Here is a 19,885-nt window from a genome sequence, read left to right on the forward strand (position 1 = left end):
GCTCAACATCTCTGGCCATGAAAGAAATGCAAATCAAAACAACTCTAAGATTCCACCTCACTCCAGTTAGAATGGCCAGGATCAGGAAAACTAATAATAACAGATGCTGGAGGGGATGTGGCCAGGAGGGATCACTACTTACACTGTTGGTGGGAGTGCAAACTCGTTCAACCACTATGGAAAGCAGTATGGCAGTGCCTCAAAAGACTAAACATAGAGCTCCCCTATGACCCAGCAATTCCACTACTTGGCATTTACCCAATCATCCAGAAACAAGGGCATACTAAATCCACTAGCACAACAATGTTCATTGCAGCACTATTTACCATAGCAAAGATATGGAACCAACCCATATGTCCCTCAGTTGATGAGCGGATCAACAAGATGTGGTATTTGTACACAATGGAATTTTATGCTGCTGTCAGAAAGAATGGCATTGCCCCATTTGTTAGGAAATGGAAAGACTTAGAAAACATCATATTAAGTGAAGTAAGCCAGACTCAAAGGAACATAGGCTCAATGGTTTCCCTCATTTGTCATAATCAGTAGAAACCTTGGGCTCTACTAGCAGATATTTGCAATAGAGCAAAACCTAGATACATAAGGCCATATAGTATGACGCTAAATGAAAGGACCTCTAGGATATAGAAACAAAAGCCATATGATGAGTGATTGGTGTCCTTAATGTACTATGTTATCTCTCATCTCTTTTGCTGTCCCTTGGTTATCTCATATTGCTACAGTATCTCACTTTGTTATCTGATATATTGGATATATTTGTATTTGGTTATTTGAAATTGGATAGGGAAGGGAGAAAACAAGATGAGGGGTGAGGGTGGTGTAATGGAAATGGAAACTAAGACATGAGAAAGGGTATCAATGTATGTGAATTATTGCATCTTCTATCTGGAGAATATAATGTAACCCTTCTATTAATTACAATAAAAATATATGAAAAAATGGTGGTCACAAGATCACTTGGCACAAAGGGATTCAGAGCAATTCAACAACACTCTGTGTTCTCATTATTATTGCTTTTTCTACTCTCCCTTCACTGCTTTCCTAAGCTACATTACATTAGATCCTGAGTAGAAAGACACTTGTGCACCACCCTTCTCTCTTTGCCAAAAGACATTGGAAAGAGGCTTTCCCTGCCTCTTGCAGGAGATATATACAAAAGACCAATAAATGAAGGAAGAAATGTCCAACATCCTTAGACATAATGGAAAGGCAAATAAAAACTATGCTGAGAGTTCATTTCATGCCAGACCAAATGACTGTCATCAAGCAAACAACAAACAGACATCCTCCTATTTATTTATGCTTCTTACTGTACCTGGGGGTAAAAATATGGATTTCCACATGCAGCTTCTTCTGTTGAGCTGAAGTCTCACAGGTTTTCTGCCCTGGCTAGCCTAGAACAATGATCTTCCAGTTTTCAGTCTCCTGCACCTAGTGCTTGTCGCATGTCTAGCTATTGCTTAAGAAGAGATCTCATGAGCTTTTTAGTCAAAATTTAGACTATCATATTTTGGAGGATCTAGCTTTACCTAGGTTCTTGGCTAAGTATTCCCTTCCAAGTCTTTCAATTTTAGATTAAGCACATATTGTTTTTCAATATGTAGCAGAAAGTCGAAAATTAAAAATTTACTTTAAAAAGTATAACTTTCATTATGCATTTCATTGACCTTTGATTGAAAGTAGCATCTTAGCTCCAGGTGCTCTTTATTCTATTTTTCTAGTTGGAGAAGATATGGACCAAAAATGCTGGGGGAGTATGGCTATGCTATCATAAAGTGTAAATTAAACTCTCATAGGACCAGTGGGATTAATTCATGTTCAATCTGAACTCAATCTCTATTCTCAGCCTTGCCCCCAGATCTATTATTCCTTTATGGTTCTGAGGCATCTTATCAGTTAACAAGCAACCAGATGCTGTGTCAAGAAGCTAGATGTTATTTTGACACCTTATTTCTTCATTCTCTCTTAAACTTATTTCAATCGTGGTTTCCCCATCAGTAGTATTTCCAGTATGTATCTTAAACATACCTACTGATCACCAGAAGTGGCTCTGTGGAATGCTGGCCTTGAGCAAAAGAGCTCAAGGACAATGTGTAGGCCCTGAGGCCAAGCCCCCCAAACTGACAAAATATAAAATAAACATAAACCCAGAATATTTCTGTGGATTCCTTTGGACTTAGAATGCAAAATTTTATCATAGTCACAAGCTCTGTGGGATATGACCATTGCCTCTTAAATATAGCCTCATTCGGAGTCACTCCTCCCCCTCTCTTCACATGTAGTCAGGCTCATGTTAGAGTCATGAAGTTCTGGGTTGGTTTACTCCCTGTTAGCTACCTAGTGCCAGGTAGAAGCAAGTACCTCTCTGATAACTACCAGTGAACAAGTGTGCAGACTTGTCTGACCATCTTCATCCATTTGTTTTCACTTTCTTAATTGTCTCAGCTAAACCTCCTGCTTATCTGAAGAATGGACATATGGGGGAGGTTTTAACACACTGGTGATACCAAAAATCTCATTGAAACTCCAGTGAAAATGAGAATTGCATTGCCACACAGATACTTTTATTTAATATTTTGGAATCATATGAGTTATACTGTATACAATGTAAAATTATAAGACATTCTTAAATTATCCATATACTTCCAGATAGGTGATGAATAGATATTGCAGCTCAACCAGCTAAAAGTGATGTGGTAGTCCTTAGAAATCCCCCCGCCAAAAAAAAACTAGAGGAAAAGAGAAAAAATTAGCATTCAAGTACTCCAGCAACATAATTAACTTCATTACTGAAGAAATCTTTTGTTTTTTACTCCTTTTGATAGTATTTCTTTATTTACACTCCTGCTAACTATTCAGGATGACACTTCACTTTTAATATTCATCTCGATCTCAATCTTTCCAATAGAAGAACTTTTAATTTTCCACTAATGATTGGAAGATCCATTACTTCTTTCCATATTTCACAGATTAGCAAGTATGCAAACTGATGTAATTAAAAACCCACCATGATGAGAAGTTAGTTAAATAGATCTGCTGCAATCTACAGAGAGAAAAATATACTACAGCACAACTTGGAAATACTTCTAAATGCTTTTTCTCTGTCTCATTCTGTTGGAATATTTCATTTTCTCAGTATGCAGAAGATCATGCTTTGGTTAACTGTTTAATGGCATTGAAAATTTGCATTTACAATTTACATGAGTTTAAAATAAAGTTTTCCTATTTGCATTTGATATTTTGAAGCTGCTTTCATGAAAAAACTTAAGTTATTTTGACTTTAGATGGCTTCTTTAAGAACTATGGCTATTTGAGTTATTATTTCTACAAAATAAATTTACTTTCAGAAGATGCAAATTGAATGGTATGGTAGTACAGTAACTTGTAAAAAGGAAGTGTGAATTTATCACTTAAAGTTACTTCTTTCTAAAAAGAGTATATGCAGCATTGAATTAACTAAATAATGAAAAAGAATCTTATCATCTGCATATCCTAAGATAGCTAAACCCATGAAAATTAAATTATCAATATATCAGAATCCCGTAGGCAGAGTGCAATGTAACATCCAGGAGAAAGCAATGGTTTAGGAGTCCTGGGCTCAATCTCAGTGTTCTGCTTCATGGATCATAGGGTTTTGGACAGGTTGTGTAACTTTACTAAGTTTCAGTCTCTTCACCAAGCTGGGATAGTAAAAGCAATGACCTTACAATGTGGTAGACTAAACAAAGTTAGAGTTCAGTGGTTGTGGTAGTATTTAATATTCTTTCATGAAGTTAAGATTATTGTCTTTTGTTTCAGAATAAGAAATAAAATAAATAAAAATAAACAACACCACACCTTCTCCTCCAAACAGCTCAGAATTCTTAAGAGCAAAACAAATATTTCAAAAAGATATACTATCATCATGTATTGTATGTAATTTAAAAAAACTGGTTCTACCCAATAGAATAAATGTCCTCTCTAAAGTAAAAAAAAAAAAAAAAAAAAGGAAAAGCAAAAGGAAAAGGAAAAGGAAAAAAGGGTGCATTGTCTCACACCTGTAATCGTAGCTAATCAGGAGGCTGAGATTTGAGGATCAAGGTTCAAAGCCAGCCTGAGACTCTTATCTCCAATTAACCTCTAGAAAACGGGAAGTGGGGCTTGGCCCAAGGGTAAGGTGGTAGCCTTGAACTGAAGAGCTCAGGGCCAGTGCTCATGTCGAGCACATGTGGGACATGTCATGACCCACAACAAAGAAAGAAGGAAAGAAAGAAAGCAATATCAGCCAAGCAGTAGTAGGTTATTCCTGTAATCTTAGCCAGTCAGGAGGCTGAGATCTGAGTATAGTGGTTTGAAACCAGTCCAGGCAGGAAGGTCTGTGAGACTCTTATTTCCAGTGAACCACCAGAAAACTGGAAGTGGAAATGTGGCTTAAAGTGGTGGAGCACTGGCCTTGAGCAAAAGAGCTCTGGGACAATACCCAGGCCCCGAGTTCAAGCTCCACAACTAACAAAAGCATATTATGTTTAAAGTGAAAGAATATGCAGTATAAATACCTTCTGGCAAAAGTACTCGATGTTATATATAAAATGGGATGTGAGGGATCAACAAATTTCATCAATAGTAGAGACATTATCTGCATAAACCCCTTCCTACATAGCACACATTTCTTTCAGATGCCACTGAAAGCCACTAATTCGATGCATTAGAATGAAATGGAACAAATTCATGAGTAAATCACACAGACAAAAGTTAATCTAAACATTCAGCAGCAGAACTGAAAAGGGTTACACCATTTGTAACCCTCTGCTTTCTCCTTCATATTCAATTATAATCTCTCCAATTATAATTGGGTGGGTGGGGGTGTCAAGTGGTAGATTCTCATCCAGTGTTTCCTCTTATTTGTGAACTTAGTGTCTATTTCCACTTCATAGAGCAGGGCGGTTTCTTCTCTTTGAGCTCCTTTCAGAACTGTTGGAGGGTTATCATGTATTTGCTGAGTGCCTCCTGAGTAACAGCTACTAAAGGATGCGCTTTTGGAGAATACCCAGAGGATTGTTGTAAACGCTTGTACTTTGTATGCACCAGGATGATTTTTGTTTGAATTGCTGTGATTTATTCAAGTAAACACAAGAAGGACAGTTTGTAGAAATACAAAAAAAGAATTTATGAAGCTTTATTTTTATATTGTAGTGAAACAAGAAAAAAGAAAATTATCTGGGGATACAGTGAAAGGACCAGCACATTCATTTTAATGTAGCTTTCTCAGAGTTCGAAGCAGTGAATTTATTTGGATCCCCGAAGTCTCTGAGAGTTAATAAAGCTATAAACAATTTGGTGGAAGTGTCAAATTTCCAGGACCCATTGAAGTATATTTAGTTTTTCTGAAAATATACAAGGTTGATTAAACTTGGAATCTTTCTGTTGACACAGCACTAATTTTGATTGAAGTTTTGTATTTCTGAAAGAGTAGAAGTGTTGAGGATGATGTTTGTTTGCTGGAAATATTGCATGCACTTTGGTATTTGTGATATATTTGTTTGAACTATTGATGCCATAAAAGATTCCATCTCATCCCAATAAGAATGGCTGTTATCAAGAATACTAACCTTCCCTTTAAAATCAGGAATAAGACAAGGATGCCCACTCTCTCCACTACTCTTTAACATAGTATTAGAATTCCTAGCCAGTGCAATAGGCAGGAAGCAAGCATAAAGGGGATCCAAATAGGGAAAGAGGAAGTAAAACTATCCCTCTTTGCCGATGACATAATTCTGTATTCAAAGAATCCTATAGATTCTACTACCAAGCTCCTTGAGCTGATTTCAAACTTTGGAAGGGTAGCAGGATATAAAATTAACCCTCAAAAATCAACTGCCTTCCTCTATGCCAACAGTGAGAGGAAAGAGGCAACAATCAGGAAAGCAACTCCTTTCGCAATAGCCTCAAAGAAAATAAAGTACCTAGGAATTACCTTAACTAAGAATGTAAAGGACCTTTTTGATGAAAACTTTAAAACCCTGAAAAAGGAAATTAAAGCAGAACTAAGGAAATGGAAAAACCTCCCATGCTCCTGGATTGGAAGAATCAGTATCATGAAAATGACAATCTTGCCAAGGGCTATCTACAAATTCAACACAATACCCATCAATATCCCAATGTCATTCTTTAAAGAAATAGAAGCGGCAATCCAAAATTTCATATGCAATAATAAAAGACCCCGTATAGCAAAAACACTTCTTAGCAGAAAGAACAGCACAGGAGGAATTTCAATACCAAACTTTAAACTCTATTACAGAGCTATAATTATCAAAACAGCTTGGTACTGGCACAAGAACAGGCCTGAACACCAATGGAATAGAACTGAGGACCCAGACATTAAACCACAGACCTATGGCCACCTAATCTTTGACAAGGGAGCCAAAAAAAATAGAATGGAAGAAAGACAGCCTCTTCAACAAGTTGTGCTGGCAGAACTGGTTAAGCACCTGCAGAAAACTAAAGTATGATCCTTCTTTGTCACCCTGCACTAGAATTAACTCCAAATGGATCAAAGACCTGGAGGTAAAAGCCAACACACTGAAAACTTTACAAGAAGGAATAGGAGATACACTAGGCCTCCTTGGCACAGGTCAAAACTTTCTTAATAAGGACCAAGAATCACAACAAATCAGAGAAAGGCTGGATAAGTGGGACTGCATTAAACTGCAGAGCTTTTGTATGGCAAAGGACATAGCTAGTAAATTAGGAAGCCTACAGAATGGGAGAAGATCTTCACCAACCATACAACAGACAAGGGCCTCATATCTAAAATATATCAACAGTTCAAAAAATTGAATCACTCCAAAACTAATCTCCAAAGTAACAACCATCCCATTAAAAAATGGGCCAAAGACTTAAAGAGAGTCTTCTCTGAAGAAGAAACAAAAATGGCCTGTAGACACATGAAGATGCTCAACATCTCTGGCCACAAAAGAAATGCAAATCAAAACAACTCTAAGATTCCACCTCACTCCAGTTAGAATGGCCAGGATCAGGAAAACTAATAACAACAGATGCTGGAGGGGATGTGGCCAGGAGGGATCAGTACTACACTGTTGGTGGGAGTGCAATCTCATTCAACCACTATGGAAAGCAGTATGGCAGTGCCTCAAAAGGCTAAACATAGAACTCCCCTATGACCCAGAAATTCCACTACTTGGCATTTACCCAATCATCCAGAAACAAGGGCATACTAAATCCACTAGCACAACAATGTTCATTGCAGCACTATTTACCATAGCAAAGATATGGAACCAACCCATATGTCCCTCAGTTGATGAGCGGATCAACAAGATGTGGTATTTGTACACAATGGAATTTTATGCTGCTGTCAGAAGGAATGACATTGCCCCATTTGTAAGGAAATGGAAAGACTTAGAAAAAAATCATATTAAGTGAAGTAAGCCAGACTCAAAGGAACATAGGCTCAATGGTTTCCCTCATTTGTCATAATCAGTAGAAACCTTGGGCTCTACTAGCAGATATTTGCAATAGAGCAAAACCTTGATACATAAGGCCATATAGTATGAAGCTAAATGAAAGGACCTCTAGGATATAGAAACAAAAGCCATATGATGAGTGATTGGTGTCCTTAATGTACTATGTTCTCTCTCATCTCTTTTGCTGTCCCTTGGTTATCTCATATTGTTACAGTATCTCACTTTGTTATCTGATATATTGGATATATTTGTATTTGGTTATTTGAAATTGGATAGGGAAGGGGGGAAAACAAGATGAGGGGTGGGGGTGGTGTGAGGGAAATGGGAACCAAGACATGAGAAAGGGTATCAATGTATGTGAATTAATGCACCTTATATCTGGCAAATATCATGTAATCCTTTTATTAGTACAATAAAAATATTAAAAAAATAATACTAACCTCAACAACTGTTGATGGGGATGTCATAAAAGGAACTCTAATACATTGTTAGTGGGGATGTAAACCATTATGGGAGGGATTTCAGAATTAATCTTAGAACTAACCATGATCTGATGATATTACCAGGGTATTTAAACAAAAGATTACAAGTCAGGATGCATTGAAGATCCTTGCACACCTACCCATAATAGCGCAACTGTATCAAAGATGAGTAAGTAGATCAGTATATTACATGTTGCAGTTATATTACATATACACATGTAATGTAGGTGATATTATTTATTATATATATACACACACAAACAAAGTAATACAATGGAATTATATTTTCTCATCCATCTTGAAGAATATTATAGAAAAAGGGATGAATCTGGAAAGAATTCTGTTAAGTAAAGTAAATCAGTCTCACAGAACTAAAGTTTGCATGTTTTCTCTCACATGTGGAAATTAGAATCTAAATTATAAATGAGATCTAAATTATAACCATATATGAAAACATATACAAGGCCATATGCATTTATAAACAAGAAAATCAACTACAGTGTGGTACATGCCGGAGGGAATTCTAATTGTGTAACTCCCTTTAACAACTAACAATTGCTGTTGTTGTTGATTGTGGGGTTTGAACTCAGTGAGGCTAACGGGGTGAGGAAATGAATGGAGAGAGGGTGCAGGGGATAATGCAGCCATGCTATTCAATGTACTATGTGAAAATAGAATTAGGAACATCAAGTGGCTGGGTGGGGTTGGAGAGATGAGGAGAATGATGGAAGGGGTATTGTTGAGGAAGATGCATTGCAGTCATAAATGTTGAAATTAAACCCCCTTATACAACTACTTACAGATAATGGAAAAGAAAAAAATGACTAAATAAATAATAAAATAAAATGAATGCCAAAAAAGAATTGATATAAGCCATATAAACAATGATTGAAGAGAGAGACCTTATTGTCATGTACTGACTGTTTTAAAATTATTCCCTGTTAGAGAAGTAATCACATTCTTATGAGGTTTGTGTAATAGCTATATCAATAATGTGTGAGCTTTCAAACAGGCAAATATGGTAGTGAGTAAGTATTTGCAGCTTGGTTTACAAGAAATAAAGACCTTTTCCCAGCATCACTGGTTGTGAAATCTTTGGAAAGTAACATGAAATTCTACTAGCTTTAAAACATGAGAGAAATGAGATTTATAGGTGGTAGATGTGTGGAAAAACTAGGACAATATATGGTTGATTTGGGGGAGCTGAGCATTTCCACAGGAGAGTTAAGAATCTTCCTTCTTGAAATACAGGTATCTGTCACACATGGCACATGGCAAAGGCTGCAGCATGGACTTCTGAGTTTGACAACATTCCCTAAGCAAGTGTGAATGAGAGGAAAAGAAAGAGGAAGTGGGGAGAGGCTGCTATAGTGGTCCAGATGTGGGAAGGAGAAACTAAGAAGAGAGTGGCTATGAACATTTGAAAAACAGGAACGTAAAATGATATAAAAGAAAGCAGTATTGCTGGGTGCCTATGGTTCACACCTGTAAGCCTCGCTACTCAGGATGCTGAGAGCTGTGGATCGTGGTTCAAAGCCAGCCGAGGCAGGAAAGTCCATGAGACTCTTATCTCCAACTAACTACCAGAAAATCTTAAGAAGTACTGTGGCTCAGTGGTAGAGGGCTAGCCTTGATCAGTGAAAAAGCTCAGGGACAATGCACAGGCACTGAGCTCAAGCCGTACTACCAACAAAATATAAAGCAAAACAAAAGAACAACAACAACCAAACAAACCCCAAATCAGAGAGTAGTGTTGAAAGGGGTGATATTGATCAAGATATATTGCATTCATAAATGGCTTTCTTAAATGGCAACTCTTTTGGTCACTACTTAAAGATAATAATAATAACCATAATAATAATAACAATAATAAAGTAAAGCAGTGCCAGAATCAGTGAAATGACTGGGAATGCAAAGTGAGATAAAACCTCAAAGTGGGCCCAGGGTTAGCTCTGTAAAGAATTTGCTTTCCCTTCTCCTTGGCCATCCCTTACCTAAAGCTGTTTAATGACCTCCCTCTCAGAAGACACGATCCCTCCCAAGGAAGTGAATGTAAAGATGGCAAAAGCAATCAAGACTCAGGAACAGTATGCATAGCTCCGCAAATAATCCCTCTCCTTTCTGCACACCCCACTCCAGCCCACAAGGAAGAATTTATAGGAGGATGCTGAAAGGCTTTAGATCACTTCATGTCCACATAAATCTGGGCAGCAAGGGACTATTTTCATATAGTACATGTGCTAAATTTGTCTTTTCTTTTTAGGAGACCAGTTTAAGTCACCAGATATACATGCTAGGGATGAAAGATAGCACTTTTGTTAGAGGAAAAGGGGAAAGGAATTTAGAAATGCGTTTCTACACCCTCTGTCTTGTTAGAAAACATGGAATCTTCCCATAGGACAAGTAAGTGTGAGTCAGGGACTGAGGGCCTCTGATCTGAGCTACTCAGGAGGCTGATACCCAGAGGACTGTGGTTTGAAGCCAGCCCATTAACTTCTGGGGCCACACTCTGCTTTAGTTATTTTTCCAGTCAGGGTCTTGCTAACATGTTATCCAGGATGGCCTCAAATCACAAACCTCCTGAGGCCTACTTCCCACTTGACTGGGATTATACCCATGAGCCACCAAGCCTGGCCTTTATAAATGCCTTCAAAATAAAAGTGCTAAATTGCTATCATAAAAATGTCATACATATCTTCATTCTTGACTTTATAAAGGCTCCCTGAAATGCTTTGTCTATTCCTTGTGGATGGTTATTGAATTAGAGAGATTTATAGTTGATATGTGAATTATTTTGAAATAATGGTGATTATTGAGTGTATATAAATTTGGAATGATGATTGTGTTGTTCTTGAACAAATCTGCAAGGATGATATTATAATGTTCAGCTTTTCCAGTAACTTGATAAAAGACTGCAGGAACCATAAAACATAGGAAAGACACAAAGATATGAAACCTGATTGTGACAGAATAAAACATTCTTTCTGTGTGTGTGTGTGTGTGTGTGTGTGTGTGTGTGTGTGTGTGTGTGTGTGTGTGTGTTTGTACTGGGCTTGAACTCTGGGCCTAGATGCTGTACCTTAGCTTTTTCACTCAAGGCTAGTGTTCTTCCGTTTGAGCCACACCTCCACTTTTGGCTTTTGGATTGTTAATTAGGGATAAGAGTCTCACAGACTTTTCTAAGCAGGCCAGCTTCAAACCATGATCTTCAGATCTCAGCCTTCTTAGTAGCTAGGATTACAGATGTGAGACATGCCAGGGAGTGCATGAACAAACATGGCTGTGGGGCTAGGGGTTGCAGTATTCCACACTGCAGTAACATGCATGACCATGTTAATGTTAACATTGTTAGTATTGATAATATATCCCTTACTCTTCTCTCTTTCCATGTTCAACTTCCATTAGCCATTTACTTTAGAAAATAAATGAGATACTTGGTGCATTCTTCTGTGAATAATGATCAAAGTTGTTTTTAATTGGTGCCATCTGGATGATTCTAGAAGTGGCCTAGCTCAGTGTGGACTCTCCATTTCTATTGACTATTAAATTTTTACTTTGTGTTCACTATCAATAAAATGAAAATATCACATGCCTTTTAATAAAATGGTTCATGGAAATAAAAATGATCGAATTTATTCCATAATGTCATAACAAGCACACTAATTGAAAGAGCATAACATATTTTATAAGCCAGCAAGACTTTCAATATATTTTAAATTATAATTTGGTACTATGATCTTTGTTTCTACTTTGGATAAGTGAAAGTGCTCACTAATCTAAAAAGTTATATAACTGACAATAGACATTCTAGCTATTGTAAATGAATAGGTTCTACTGACTTTGGAAAAGAAATAGGAAGAGACACTATGCCAATATAATATAATCCAATGAAAACACATACTTTTGAAAGAGTTTGTGTCATTATGAACATTTTTCTGCTACTGCTGATTGTAGTAAATGGTCTATAACCATATTTAGTATCATCTAAGATTGATAAAAAGTTATATGATAAACATTTCTACTAATTATTTTATCATGAGTAATACAACTGCTATCATATGCCAAAACATAGGTTTAATTTTTCAGTTGAGAATATGTGTTGCCATTGATCTTTTTAAAATTTATTTTTAATTATAATGTATAGAGGGGTAACAGTTATATTCACCAGATAGTAGGTGCATTACTTCTCACACATTGATACCCCTTATCATGTTTTTATCCCAATTTTCCTCACCCCACCCCCTTCTAATCATCTTGTTTTCCCCCCTTCCATTTGCTATTTCAAAAAACCAAATAAACATATATATAATATTGCCAGATAACAAAGTCAGTAACGATAGGAGATTTAACAAAAGGGCAACAAAAGAGAAGAGAAATAACCTAATACATCAAGAATAACAATCACACAAGATAATGCCCTTGTTTCCATATCCTGGAGAGTCTTTCATTTAGCCTCATCCTATATGGCCTTATGTATCTAGGTTTTGTGCTACTGTAATCCTAAGAATGGCCTATAGTCACATGAAGAAATGCTTGACATTTCTGGCCATAAAAGAAATGGTTATCTCATATTGTTACAGTATCTCACTTTGTTACCTGATATATTGGATATATTTGTATTTGGTTATTTGAAATTGGATAGGGAACGGGGGAAAACAAGATCTCGAGGGGTAGGGGTGGGGGGGAGGGAAATGGGGACCAAGACATGTGAAAGGGTATCAATGTATGGGAATTAATGCACCATCTATCTGGCAAATATCATGTAACCCTTCTATTAATTACAATAAAAATATATGAAAAAAGAAAGAAATGTAAATCAAAACAACTTTGAGATCCCACTTCACCCGAGTTAGAATGGCCATGATCAAGAAATCTAATAACAGCAGATGTTGGAAGGGATGTGGTCATGAGGGATCACTATTACATTGTTAGTGGGAGTGCAAACTCGTTCAACCACTATGGAAAGCAGTATGGCGGTTCCTCAAAAGACTAAACATAGAGCTCCCCTATGACCCAGCAATCCCACTCCTTGGCATTTACCCAAAGGTCCAGAAACCAGGATATACTAAACCCACTAGCACAACGATGTTCATTGCAGCACTATTTACCATAGTGAAGATATGGAACCAACCCAGATGTCCCTCAGTAGATGATTGGATCAAGAAGATGTGGTATTTATACACAATGGAATTCTTTATGTTGCCATCAGAAAGAATGACATTTCCCCATTTGTAAAGAAATGGAAAGACTTGGAAAAAATCATATTAAGTGAAGTAAGCCAGACCCAAAGGAACAAAGGCTCAATCATTTCCCTCATTTGTAATAATTAGTAGACACCTAGGACTATCCTAGCAGAGGATTATAATAGCCAATGATCTACTCTATTTTACCTTTCTATTGATATTTTCTCTCGCTTTAAAAACTATACAATAGATATCTTCAAATCAGGTGATGGACCAATTATTATTGTTACAGAAGCCCTAATCTCAGACAGAGTGGCTTTCAAAGACTCTGCTTTTAAAATTCCAATTGAGTTCCTGACTAGCCCATATTTTCAAACTCAAAGTTTATCAAGATCTAAAGTTGCAGTTCCCTGCACGGCTGCAATCATCAAATGCAAATTTGCATAAAGAATTTGCTTGATCTTCCATAATGAGCCATTAGATGTAGCTTTGAAAGCTAAATTAAAATGGACATCAAACTCCTTCATGAGTGAGAAGGGTCCATTTTGTGCATGTAGATGGTAGACCAGATGCCTTTGCTTATGCCCAGTGAAGCAAGGCAGGATTTTGGCAATAGATAGCAAATGTAGGGCCCAGATGTTTTTTTTATGTGCTCCCTATTCTTTTCTGTGTATGTATGTGGTTTTTCCTATTCTTATTTGCACAAATACTATTTATGTCTTTTGGCTCAGTTACCCATTTGAATTTTACAATTGTGACCTTATTCCTGGTTTGCATGCTTATTGCTCTTAAGGCAGTCTGATATTTCTTTGAATGTCTTTTCAGTTCTTTGATTGAGAAGCATCCACATTTATTTAAAAATAAACATTTCTAACAGCTTCTAGGTGAGGAGGAGGGAGGAAGAAAGGAGATTCTAGCCCAATTCAGGAGTGCAACAACACAACTGAATCGTTTGCTCCAAGTATCTAGAGAGTAAAGAGTTAGGGCAGAATCCCCTCTAGATTTGTTTCCTCCTGAAATCAAGTGACTTCTTTATCTGCTGGTAAGTAATATTCAGTCATGTAGAAGGAGCTGAACATTCATTTGTTCATCTCCAGAGTGATTTTAGACATCATAGCTGTCTTTGGGATCTTTAGAGAAGATCCCAAATCATGTGACTTCTAACTCAAGGTGGCCATTTTGCTGTATGTGGGATTACCAATATTTCTGTGGCTCTAATCAGAAGAGAAATCTAGTTTACATGTCTGCAAAGCTTATGACAAGCAAAGACAATTTATGAAGTACTAATAGACTTGGATTTCTTATCTAACTTCTACCACTAGTAAAGCTTTATAATCATAAGTAACTATCTATCTATGCATCTATGCATCTGTCTATCTATCTATCTATCTATATTTATTGATGCCAATGTTAGAACTCAGGATCTTACACTTGCTTGGCTTGATGGTGTTCTACCACTTCAGTCATATCTCCAGCCCTGCTTTTCACTATTTTTGTTTATTTGGAAATGAGGTCTCAGAGTTGTCAGCCTGGGCTGTCTTTGGTCTTTCCTAATTCAGTAGAATTACATTCCTTAGTTACTGGCAGCAGGATATGATTATGGTCTATAATGGAAGAATGTACATTCTCCCCATTCAGGGTTGTTGTGAGAAACAAAATGGAAATAATATACAATATGCTTGAAATGACCTTTTCATATCACATCTTCCATGCAATTGAAAGGGCAAAACGGTTTCAGAACTTACCCTTTTTGTGAAGAGGTATCATATATTTATAAATTGGGAAACTTCATATTAAGTAAATGCCATATCAATACAAACTCTGTGTGTGTGTGTGTGTGTGTGTGTGTGTGTGTGTGTGTGAGAGAGAGAGAGAGAGAGAGAGAGAGAGAGAGAGAGAGAGAGAGAGAGAGAGAGAGAGAGAGAGAGAGAGAGGGAGAGGGAGAGGCGGGGGGAGAGTTGTGAGTTCTGGGCCAGGGTGCTGTCCCTGAGCTGTTTTTTTTATTAAAGCTAGCACACTACCATTGAGCCACAGCTCCATTTCCAGCTTTTTTTCTTTTTGTGGTGTAGTGGAGATAAGAGTCTCACATTTGGCTTTGAACCATGATCTCCAGATCTCAGCCCCCTGAGTAGCTCAGATTACAGGTATGAGCCATGAGTACCTAGCTCCACAAAGAAACTTTTAAAACTTAAATATCTTGTCCCTTTTATCAGTCCCTGTAACACCTCTAGAGCCTAGACAAAAGCTGAATATGATAGATTTATCATATTAAGTATAATGATAATTAAGACAGCTGGGTCGGAGTTTGGCCTCGTGCTAGAGTGCTTGCTTAGCACGTACGAAGACTGGGTTTGATTCTCAGTACCATATACACAGAAAAAGCTGTAAGTGGCACTGTGGCTCTAGTGGTAGATTGCTAGCTTTGAGAAAGTCCAACGACAGTGCTCAGGCCCTGAGTTCAAGCCCCAGGACTGACAAAAACAAACAAATAAAACCCCCCAAACAAAAACACCAACAAAATACCACTAGCTGCTGTTATTGAATGTTATATGTTAATCATGGCTCACACATTTTACATATTTATTCATTTTTATATTGTTATGGTTTGGGATTAATCTGTCTCTGACTAATAAAAAAATCCACTGATGTACATCACATTTAGTTAAATATTAACGATAAATTTGATCTTATTTCTGAAAGTCTTTCATGACTCTTCTTTACTGCCTTAAGGATTTTAATTTGGATTGTCATCATGTCATTAGCAGTGATTGATGTTCCCAAGACACATCTGCATGGCTCTTGAATCTGGAGGGTAAGAATGATCACTTCGCAGTTTGGAATTACTCTTTCAGTTCAGGAAGTGGGTCTAAAGCATATGTGTAACTCTGGTATTGCATGGCTGTACTGTGTTTCATATATTTCAAGTTGTTCCAGATAGAAACACTATAACCATCCATAGACTCACTATGTAACAGCACAGCTCTGCACACTGTTATACTTTTTTAAATGAATGTAGTTTATTACCTTTAAGTAATTGTACAAAGGAGGTACCATTTAACAAAACGGTTTGTGAATACAGTGTATCTTGAGCAATGCCACCTCTTTCAACATTCTCATCCATCTGCCATCTACCCATCCTTCCCCTTACTCTTCTTTCTTTTTGTTTTCTAGGCTTGGGGCTTGAACTCAGGGCCTGAGCACTTGGGCTCTTTTTTCTCAAGGCTAGTGGTCTGCCCTGAGCCCCAGCACCACTTCCAGCTTTTTTCTATGCATGTGGTACCAAGGAATTGAACCCAGGTCCTTGTGCATGCTAGACAAGCACTCTACCATTAAGCCAAACTCCTGGCCTCTTCTTAATTTTGTAGGATATATATCGGATTCTTGACTGCATTTATCCCCTCTTCTCTTCTTTATTCATCTAACCCTCCCTCCTTTCTCTCACTCCACACCTTTCCAGTGCACAATTGCTGGTGTTTATTTCAAGGCTTGTGACAGTGAGCATTCTTCCTTTTTTATCAAACTTGCCTTCATGCATTCTCTTTGAAGGCTACCCTCCTTCTCTGTATTTCATCTTTTACTGCTGCCTTTCTTTACTGTGTTTACTCACTCTTCTTCTTTCACAAATCCCATTCTCTAGAGATCTGTGAAGCAGTGTTAAAGCAATTTTCTCCTCCACATCTCCTCTTGCTGATTAACATAGCTAATTAGACTTCTGAAGAGAACGGAATTGATGTTTCTGTTTAGTACACCATTCCAAACTGTGTAATGTTAATTCTACTTTCACATGTAACTTACCATTCTTATTTACTTATTTCTTGGGGGAAAAGGTGACTCTCCAGCTTCTCAGAGTTTGCAAATCCAGTCAACCCTTGCTACCTATAAGTATTAGGTTTCTAAAGGTTACTATTAGGGACAAATGACCATGACCATTCAGGACCCAGTTCAGGGCTGGACTGGGAATTCATTCTTCCTGTAGTACCACCCAACTTCCACTAAAGACACATCACATTTCAACAAATCTTAAAAATTTCACTTTTCCATGCCAATGAAGTGCATTAGCATTTGTTTTCATTCTGGGATACTGAGTGCTTTATGGATGGCAGATTCTCATAAAATTAGGGACAGGAAGGCAGTGATTATATTGCAAGGTTTAAACATAGGACTGAGTGCTTTCCTACACCAGCTGAGCTGCTCAATGGGCAGTGCACATTGAAAATGGTCCTTTGGGGGTTTCTTTTTATCTTGTTTATTGATCCTTCTTTGACTGCACTTGATCAAAACTGTGGCTTCAGCAGGCACTCTATCTCTTCCCTTCTCCCCCTAAGCATAAATGCCCCTTGAATATCATACATGTGCCTGAGATGTCTTTCTGTTTTCCTTCATTTCCATTGCCTGCTTAGGGGGATGTCTTATTGCCCTCCATTTATTTCATAGCCTCCTACCTCATCTTTTGCCCTTTCATTAGCATATTCTGATTCATCCTCCTACAAAAGCTTGTTTATATTTCAGGGTGTAAGAACTTGACCTTACCACCCCCAACATCACTTGTTTCTCTGGAGGGAAACTGAGGGTTTCCTCTATCTGTCATGTAACACTAGTTATAGTCAGTTATTGTGGCAGAACCCCAGGTTAGCAGACAAGCTCCTCTTAGACAAGAGAGCTATGGACATATTTCATGTGACTGAGTCATGTGGGCTTCAAAATTCTCCTGAGTTAGGCAGTGATGAGCTCATAATACAAACTGTGGAGCCACGTGGTCAAAGATTGGATACCTAAGATCTTAATAATCCTTGAAGGCTGTTGAAGTGTGCCAAAAGGCCATTAAGCCCAAAGAACTTTCTAGAATCCAAACCTTGTCATTTCCCTCCATAGTTAACACAAGCTCAATGCAGCAAGCAGAGGGTCTACTTACTAAGGCAAACTTTTTGTTGAGAATCATCTGTTCTACCAAAGAGGACTCATTGTGGAAGAGGTGTGGCTGCATGTGGCTCCACATGTGTGGAAACCACCAGAACTCGTCCACTGACCCCAGGAGACAGTCGTCACCCTCATCTTCCTCCTGTGTCCCTGTAGGGGAAGATAAACACTCAATTAATTCAGAGCACATTCATCTATCTGTCCATCCATCCATCCATCCATCCATCCATCCATCCATCCATCCATCCATCTATCCATCATCCATCCTTCTCTCTCTCTATCCAGCCATCTATCCTCCATCCAGCTATGTATGTATGTATGTATGTATGTATGTATGTATGTATGTATGTATGTATGTATCTATCTATCTATCTATCTATCTATCTATCTATCTATCTATCTAATCATCTGTCTACCTATTTCACCTGGCTAACTATGTACCCTCTCATTTGGTCTTTGGCAAACACCATTTACAGTGTCTTAATGCTTCTAAGATTTGTACATAAATGTAGCAAAGGAAAACCTGTGTGCGGACAACCAGGGATTCAGATAAGCCTTACAAAAATGTTGTGGTGGGCAGGATGGTTCACTCCTGTCATCTCTGCTCTGGAGGAAACAGAGATTGAGAGGATCTGTTGTTCATACACAGCCTGAGTGAAAAGTTATAAAGACCCCATCTGAACCAATAGCTGTGTGTGATGGTGCACATTTGTCAGTTCAGCTGTGTGGAAAGTATAAATGAGGGGATTGGGGTTCAGGCTGACCTAGGCAAGAATGGGAGACCTTCTCCTCCCTCATCATCCCTGGAAATCACTAAAGCAAAAAAGGCTAAGGGAGTGGCTCACATTATAGAGCAAGACCTTAGGCAAGAGCAAGACCTGGAGTTCAAACCAAAGGATTGAAAAAACAAGTTCAGAATAAGATATAACTATTGTTACCAGATAGAAATATATAACCATTCTCATGGACCTCAGAACACTTAACCTTTAGTATCTTTGTACAATTTGTAGTTTGCAGAAAAAATTGTGGGGAATGACTATGGAAAAAGTGTGATCCTTAGTAGGAAATCATTTTTGACATGGGTTCTATGTTTAGTCCTAACAAAATAATTTCTTAATTTGTGTCCCTCAGACACTGTATCATTTAAGTCAGTCATTTTATGGCAGTTTTCACATGGCAAACAGACAAAAGTCTCCTGGGCTTTCCTAGTAATTAATTCAATCCTGATTTCTGCTCCCCCACTAATGAGATGACAACAAAATGTATTGAAAGTCTCTGGGTTTTAAAGTTTCCCTCTTCCTGCTCCTGATTCTTTTCCTTGTCACATAAACTTCTGTTTTCCCCCTACATCTGCCCTATTCTATCTCTTTCATTCATTTGCTACATGGATTTTCTTTTTTCTTAAAGTTTATTTTTTTTGGGACAGTACAGTAGATCGCAGGGCTCTTTTAGGGTGATATGTCAGGCAGACATTACCCTTTCATCCATATCACGGTGAATTCTGCACTGAAAAATGTTGATATATCAGAATAACAAAGGAGTTATAGAGGCTTTGTTGGCCTCTGATGACCTTATCTTAATTCATAGTAGGCATATTTTTATGACTTTTATTTTCTCTTAATAGTCTCATTTATTGTTTCATCTTAATTCCATTTTGGGGATGTCTTAAATCAGAATTAATGATACTGAGAACAAGTGTCGGTTACTTGGTACTTTAACCATTATGACTAAAATATAATCACAGTGGAAATGTAGTTATTCACAATTAAATTGTTCTGGCCTTCTTTGTTGGAATGGGAGACAGGAAAAGGAATAAGGAGTT

The 19,885-nt window shown here is 37.7% G+C and overlaps 1 protein-coding gene and 1 long non-coding RNA gene across 4 annotated transcripts in view; one reads left to right on the forward strand and one right to left on the reverse strand.

Moving 5' to 3' along the window:
- The window catches only part of LOC150047258 (bifunctional heparan sulfate N-deacetylase/N-sulfotransferase 3), a 137,775-nt gene that overhangs the window by 61,599 nt on the left and 56,291 nt on the right, over nucleotides 1-19,885 (reverse strand). For all 3 annotated transcript variants that reach the window (XM_090356652.1, XM_090356653.1, XM_090356654.1), the window contains exon 4: nucleotides 18,059-18,213. In XM_090356652.1, coding sequence (XP_090212778.1) covers nucleotides 18,059-18,213 — 155 coding nt within the window. The remainder of the gene's footprint in view (nucleotides 1-18,058; nucleotides 18,214-19,885) is intronic.
- The window catches only part of LOC150047259 (uncharacterized), a 79,239-nt gene that overhangs the window by 11,946 nt on the left and 47,408 nt on the right, over nucleotides 1-19,885 (forward strand). The window lies entirely within an intron of this gene.

The sequence above is a fragment of the Megascapheus bottae genome, chromosome 23 (genome assembly GCF_031878675.1).
Source record: "Megascapheus bottae isolate mThoBot1 chromosome 23, mThoBot2.hap1, whole genome shotgun sequence".
NCBI classification, from domain to species: domain Eukaryota; kingdom Metazoa; phylum Chordata; class Mammalia; order Rodentia; family Geomyidae; genus Megascapheus; species Megascapheus bottae.